Source organism: Furipterus horrens, unplaced genomic scaffold (assembly GCF_987537825.1).
Source record: "Furipterus horrens unplaced genomic scaffold, mFurHor1.1.pri manual_scaffold_10, whole genome shotgun sequence".
Lineage (NCBI taxonomy): Eukaryota > Metazoa > Chordata > Mammalia > Chiroptera > Furipteridae > Furipterus > Furipterus horrens.
The window spans coordinates 47277068-47284006 of record NW_028327180.1 but is presented as its reverse complement, the minus strand read 5'-3'; the positions used below and the strand labels follow the sequence as shown (position 1 = coordinate 47284006).

Here is a 6939-nt window from a genome sequence, read left to right as displayed (position 1 = left end):
CCCTGACTGGGAATCAAACAGGCAATGTTTCAGTTCCCAGGCTGGCACGCAATCCACTGAGCCACACCAGCCAGGGATGTTTATTGATTTTTTTTTTTTTGAGAAAGAGAGAAGAAAATATATTGGTGTGAGAGAAGCATCAATTGGTTACCTGACATACTCAACCTGAGCAGGGATCAAATCTTCAACCTAGGTGTTCCCTGACCGGAGATGGAACCTGTAACCTTTTGGTGTACAAGATGAAGCTCCATCCAACTGAACCACCCAGCCAGGGCTAGACTGACAAATTCTTTTTCCTCCAAAGCCCAGCCCCAGATATGTCACCTCTAGGCAGCCCTCCTGGATGCCCCAAGTGCAGCCCTTACTTTCTCTAGGGCCTCCCCAGCCTCATCCTTCACTCTTTCTGGCCTTGTTCCTGTAGCTCTGAATCACCCAGGCTTGGTGGCTCTCCGGTATAGGGGCAGGGACTGAATACCAGTTGGGAGCAACTGACAGACCCCCTTCCGGACCCTGTGGTCCAGCCATCAGGTGACATTCTGACTCTTTGGGGATTTCCTGTGACCTCTATAAATAACCCCCATGGCTGATTCCCACAAAGTGCCTCACCCTTCTTGGAAAAAAGGGACTGTAGCCAAGGACCTTGGTCCAGCCGTGTGCCAGAGCCTAGGGGGAGGCAGGCGGGGGCCCTGGCATCCTGCCCTAAAGGCGTCTTCCTCCCCACCTGGACCTGCTCATCCCTCCTGGGAGCCCTCCAGAAGCCCCATGCCGTGACATGTGGACATTCACCCCCACTAGACCCGGGTTCTTGCTTTTCTACTCTGGGCATCAATTATGTTCTGCAAAATGAACTCAGCTCTGAGTAACCCTTTCCATCCAGGAGCCCTCCATTTGGGGCAATCCCAGCTGCTGAATAAGCAGTCAACAAATAGTGACATATTGCAATGAAGTCTATGGAGACACAGGGTTGAGGGGTCCCTTTTAGTTGGATGGTGGGAGCCCCCCAGAGACCCTCTCATACCCTTTGTGGGCTCTGGGCACCTCCCAGCCTCTGCTCACATGTCCCCTGGAATCTGATAACTTGTAATCTTCAACCAGTGGAGTTGGTCCTGATCCAATTTGAGACTCAGTTTCCACCTCTGGCAAGGGAAGAGGACTATTCATAAGCCATCAGGTGGGTGTGGGAACCTGGATCCCAAGGACCCTAAAGGGCTGGAGTTCTGCACCTGCTTTGTTAGAGCAAGGCGCCCTCTGCTGGTTCATCACCACCATAGCAGCCCCCCATCTCAGAATCAAAGGCCTATCAGTCCTTCCTCTTCTGGAATTCATCTCCCTCCTCTTTCGCTGTCACTCACTCTGCGTCAGCCACACCAGCCACCTTGCCAGTGTGGTCCACCTCAGGACCTTTGCACGTGCTGTGCCCTTCACCCGAGACACTCTCACAAGCTTTCTCTACCTGGTTTTCTTCTCACCATTCAGATGTCAGTGCATATGCCACCTCTGTTCTGCAGGGCATGCAGCCCACAAGTCCCTGACCAGGTCATGTCCCCTCATTGTAAGTTCACATAGCAGCCATCAGACCTCACTGGGGGAGTTATGTCTCTAATAAGGGGAGAGGCGATGCCTGCTTGTTTCTGTCCATCTTCCCAGCACCCTGTACTGGCCTGTTGCACAGAAGGCCCACAGTGGACTCAAATTAGAGTTGAACAGACCAATGTGCAAATACAAAAGCTGGGAACCTCCAGCAACCAGTTACTACTCTGAGTCTGTTTTCTCATCTTTAGAACTGCCAACTGCATTGTGCTGTTATGAAGAACCAGTAAAATGATCTATACCATTCTAGACCATAAAGGGTGCTTGATAAATATTCACTAAGTTAGTAAACAAATGAATGAATGAATCAATGAAGACTAACCTTGGAAGAGGAGTGGGGCCCCCAGGATTTTTGTAAGTCATTTTTAAGATGCAGGTGACAACATTTCAAGGTTAAAACTAAAAAAGGAATGACAATATGCAGAGCAATAAACAACACAATGTATGAAGAAAATACAAGACAAAACAGGTGCATCCACAAGTATGCAAACAGAGGAAGTTCTAGAAAGAAACACATTACACTGTGACACCAGTGGTGGTGGGTGGATTTCCACATTTAAACATTTCCAGATCACCTGAGAATTTTTCCTTTGGTGTTTACAAAATAAATTAAAAACTATAAAACAAAGACCGGAAATCAAAACCCCCACCCCCCTCACCAACCCTTCATTGCTACCCCTCCAGCATCAGGTACCCAAAGAGACCTCCGTTCAGCCCCACACCAGGGCCTGAACTCCCAGCAAGTCCCTGTGAGGGAATCTGGCCAGCTAGAGCTTGGTCACCACCAGTAACAGAGAGCTCACTCACTGTTTTATGGTCAAGTTCTTCCCCTAGGAAATGAGAATCTCACTTGGCCTAAAATATTCCCAGATGTCTCAAGGCTTCTGGGTGTCCATCCAGCGTGGTCCCTTCACTTGCCCACACAGAAGTCCCGGAAGATGATGTCCAGGATCTCTTCGGTGCCCCCTCCACTGATAAGGCAGGACAGGTGCCCCCGAGCAATCCGCAATGCCTCGGCTGCCAGGGCGACATCTGTAGCTTGCTTGTATTGGCCAAGGGCATCTAGACAGCCCTGGAGGTGATGCTGGTGCCTTGCCCTCGTCAGCAGTGGTGGGCCTGTAGATGGGTCCCCACACCTGCAAGAGACAAAGAACATGGTCTCTCTTAACTTGGCAACTACCACTCAAAGGGGGGATGATCATATCCATTCTGTAGATACAGAAACTGAGCCTGCAGGCAGGTACGTGCCCAGAGCTGTGGCTCAGCCTCTACTTGAACTTGGGTGGAGGCTGAGGGGTGGTGTGGGGTGGGCAGGCAGGCGGGGCTCACACTGCAGTCAGCTCCTTCCTCAGTGCCTCCAGGAGGCCTTCCAGCCCCTCCCCAGTCAGGCAGGACAGCAGCAGGTGGGGAGGCAGTTCAGGATTGAGATCTGGGCCCCCAGGGGGTAGCAGGTCCGACTTGTTCAGCACCAGCAAGAGGCGCTGGCTATTCCCATTGTGGCTCTGAGCTATCGCGGGTGTGACAACCGTGTCCAGGAAGTTGCAGCTAGACGGAGAGGCCAGGTCAGAGGCATCCAACACGGCCAGAATGAGGTCAGCCTGCTTCAGCCTGAGGGAGCAGGGAGGACCAACAGAAGAGTGACCCCAGTGCAGAGCAATCATAGGCACTGGGTGGAGCAGAGTGGAGCACTAGGAGGGGAGCAGAGTGTGAAGGGCAAGGCAGAACATGTGGGCAGAAGCCAAAATCTAAGGGCTGCCCTCTCCAAATCACAAAGTCCCCAGTTAATTTTATGATTTGAAAGAAAAATAAATACAACAGGAAGAGGAAGGGCCCCGTTTCCCTCTCCCACCACCCTGTCTGCCCACCTCTCATGGGCGCGCCGCACACCCTCCTTCTCCACGGGCCCCTTGCCCTCCCGCAACCCTGCTGTGTCGCTCAGGAGTGCTGGGAACCCAGCCAGGTCCACGGGGGTCTCCAGCACGTCCCTGGTCGTCCCTGGCTCTGGGGACACGATGGACACAGGCTTCTGGGCTGGGAAGGGCAAGAGAGTCAGAGACGGCGGGGAGGTCAGTGAAAGTGAGGGACACCTATCCCAAGATCCAGCCCCTGGCTGGACTGAGCTTTCATCCTCCCTGGCCCCTTCCCCACAACTGAACAGCTCAGGTCTGCCACCTGCCCATCTCCCACGCACTGAGCAGGTTCACTAGGCTGCTTTTGCCCGCGTTGGGGGGTCCTGTGACCACTACGTGTGCCCCTGAGCGGAGCCTCTGCCCACGCCTGGCATCTCGAAGATGTGTATTCAGTGCCACCTCCAACTCCTGCACTTGGCTGTCAGCTGTGGATGGAGGGAAGCAGAGAGGAGGGAGTGAGGGGGTTTCAGGGGGCTGACCTGCCAGGTATCCCCACTCCTGACACCTAGGTGGACACACCTTGCTCCAGGACGCCCTCCTCCAGGTTGTCATCCTCCCCAAAGTCGATATAGGCCTCCACATAAGCCAGAGCCTGGGGAGAGGAGTTAGGTGGTGTGATTATTCAGGAACCCATCCTCAAGCCCCCAATTTGCCCAGGTCCAGCCCAACCTATGGGCCTGATTGGAGGCTCATTGACCAGAAGCTCTCATGTAGGGGATGGAGGTAGGGTCTCTGAGGAAGAGAATAGGCAATTGGGACAAATGGAGACTTGCCTTAGTGAGGGTCTCAGCCCAGCCACAGCAGAGGTGACCTAGCTCCCCATCCAGCTGCCTCAAGGCCTGCCGCCGCTGTGCCTCGGTTTCCGCATGGATCAGATCTGCCAGCCCCTCCACCTCAGTCAGGTTCAGCTTCCCATGGGCAAAGGCCCGCCTGGTGAACTCACCCGCCTCAGCAGGCCGCAGCCCTGGTACTCTGCCTGTAGGATGTCCTGGGTACTGAGCCCCTGACCCCCACCCGGGCCCACTGACAGGGCCAGACCTCGAACCCAAGGCTGTAGACTCACCCAGGGCCTGCAGGACGCCACTCACCACTGCCGGGCCTCCATGCACGTGGAACTCTGCACAGTCCTCACCTGTGAAACTTCGGGGACCTAATGTAGCGAGGAGTCAAGAATGCAGAGCCTGGGCAAACAGCTGGAGGGGGTCAACTGGGTCATGGGAGCTACAGGAGGAGGTTCAGGATCTGGAGACCCTCACCTGGGAACCAGAGCACTAAGGCGCGGTCCAAGGGCTCCCCAGAGCGAGGGTCGATGAGCAGGCGCAGGCAGGCGCTGCGAGCCGGAGGCAAGTCCCGGGGCGCCGTTAAACTCCGGAGGGCGTGCCCACTGGCAGGGCCGCTGGTCCGGATCACAGCGATGCCGCAGCGGCCTTGGCCTGAGCTCAGCGCGAAAATGGTGGCGCCGGATCCAGGAGCCAGGGTGCCGCTGCCCTGACGCGTGCACGGTCTGGGACAGGAAAGGAGAGAGTGCATCTTGGAAGCTCTGCCGCAGAATAGGCACGTGGATGGAGGGTTCGACGCTCAAGAAATGCCCCAAGTGGAGACAGGCTCTGCAGCTAAGGGATGGAGATTGGAAGGCCTGAGGCCAGAGGGTGACCTGATTGAGGACTCTTAAGGTCAAGTGACCAAGATGTGCGCTCTGCGGCAGGGGGATGAATAGATTGGGGCTTGGAAGAACTTGACAGGTGGCTTTGCTGCAGGCAACTGAACCCCCGGGCCCCAGGGAGAGGATTTGGGGCCCAAGCAGCACCCCACGCTGTCAGACCGCTTACCCTAGTCATCCCACCTGCAAGGTCCACGTGCCGCCCGGGCTATCAGGGTCCTGAGCCCCCGCCACATGGATTCTCAGCCAGCGACCCGCCCGTCCGCCCAACAAGATTTCAATCTGCACAAGGGGCTCCGCCCACTCCCCACCCACCCACCCTCGTGTGTGTGTGTGTGTCAAGTGCTCAAGGGTTCTCGACTACCATTGGGTCCCTTAAAAGACATACCATCCACCCACTGAAGATCTTCGCTTCTATTGGCTGGTGCGAGGAAAAGAAGTAGGGGTTGTACGTAGGGGTGCAGCGAAATGGCGTTCCCCATTGCAACACTAGACCAAATTTTTACGATCCTAGAGCTGCCGGGATCCTAGACACCGGAAATGAGGGGTGGGAGGAACACAGGAACAGAGGCTATTCCGTAGCCTTAGGGTGAAGCAAGAGCAGCATCTCAGTGGTCCCGGGGGTTGAGTTCCGGGGGACCCACACACTGGCGGTGGGCAAATCTTGTCTAAACTTCTAGGAAGATGTCTACTTGTTTTCCCGGAACACTCCAGGTTTCGCTCCTCCCCAGTTTTTCCTCCCCCTGTTCCGCGGTTCCTTCGGCCTCAAATACCCTCACTTGACAAATTCATCTTCGGGGCCTAGCTCCAAGGTAGACTCCTAAAACCCCCAGCACAGCCCTCTCTCTCCCTGGCTCAGGACTGCTCCTGCAGAGCTGAATGTTGTCTGTCTCTGGACCCCCAAAAGCCAGAAACGTAGTTCTCTCAATTACTTTCAGGTTAACCCAGAAGAGCTCAGGACCATGGATGAATAAAGACGTGAAGGTGGAATTCCTGGAGCTGGCTGGGCGGGGTCTCAGGGACGCTTTCACATGGCTAACTCTCTGGTTCTTGGACGGAGCGGTCGGGCAGCACACCTGCATTTCGGGAAGAATCAAAAGGACAAGCTAGAGTTTTTCCTTATTCCCACGCCCAGCCATGCTCAGTTTTTAAATTTTTAGAAAAGGGACGAACAATGATATTTGCTGTCTCCGATCTGTCACAAGAGTATACATCAAGCGTCTACTGTGTGCATTCTGAGAACCAGACCAGGCGCCTGCCCTCCTTGGGCTCTGTCAAAGGGAGGAGGCAGCTCAGGATGGGCAGGAGTCTAGGTGCCAGACAAAATACAGGACGCCCAGTTAAATGTGAATTTCAGATTCACATTAAAACGGAGTGGAAAAAAAGAAAGGAAAACATAGAACCAAAACAATAAAAAAAAGTTAAAACAAACAACAGAAAAAAACAAACTAAAATAAAATAAGCAGAAGCGGCCATCCCAGAGAAGTTGTTTTTCATGTTCTTATGCCTCAAACCTTTGAAATATTAAAAATCGGGCAAACAACCTTTGGACTGGGTCTAAGCAAACTTGTTTCCAAAGAACTCTTTGCAAAGATAACAAGAAAGATACGACTGCTGGTCTTAAAACATTATTTAGAGTTAACATCAGTTATGTTATCTGCACCAATAGAAATGCCTTCCTGCTATTGATGTAATTGCTACCTTTCTCTTATAAATATCCATGCCTTTGTCTTCTAATCAGAACATTATCTGTGTCTGGGCTTCTGCCCTAACCAGTCC

General features: G+C 53.7%; 1 protein-coding gene across 3 annotated transcripts; it reads right to left on the bottom strand.

Moving 5' to 3' along the window:
- Window positions 1-2009: 2009 nt before the first annotated feature.
- Window positions 2010-5455, bottom strand: GTPBP3 (GTP binding protein 3, mitochondrial). 3 transcript variants are annotated; one of them, XM_090289916.1, is made up of 9 exons: window positions 5344-5455; window positions 4757-5004; window positions 4564-4650; window positions 4274-4476; window positions 4020-4092; window positions 3782-3925; window positions 3456-3621; window positions 2920-3198; window positions 2010-2726 (listed from the first exon to the last, which is right to left on the bottom strand). In XM_090289916.1, the coding sequence occupies exons 1-9, from the start codon at window positions 5394-5396 to the stop codon at window positions 2501-2503; spliced, it is 1479 nt and encodes a 492-aa protein (XP_090146042.1). In that variant the 5' UTR covers window positions 5397-5455; the 3' UTR covers window positions 2010-2500. The 3 variants fall into 3 exon arrangements, with proteins under 3 accessions (XP_090146042.1, XP_090146041.1, XP_090146043.1); XM_090289915.1 differs by having other exon boundaries at window positions 4274-4650; XM_090289917.1 differs by lacking the exon at window positions 3456-3621 and having other exon boundaries at window positions 3763-3925; window positions 4274-4650.
- Between the last annotated feature and the right edge of the window lie 1484 nt (window positions 5456-6939).

What these genes read in the sequence shown, in the direction of transcription:
- GTPBP3 (XM_090289915.1), bottom strand. Translation starts at nt 5,396, where the DNA reads ATGTGGCGGGGGCTCAGGACCCTGATAGCCCGGGCGGCACGTGGACCT. An exon ending in CTTAGTGCTCTGGTTCCCAG is followed by an intron (nt 4,651 to 4,756) that starts GTGAGGGTCTCC and finishes TCGCTACATTAG; the next exon opens with GTCCCCGAAGTTTCACAGGT. An exon ending in AGGAAGGAGCTGACTGCAGT is followed by an intron (nt 2,727 to 2,919) that starts GTGAGCCCCGCC and finishes TGTCTCTTGCAG; the next exon opens with GTGTGGGGACCCATCTACAG.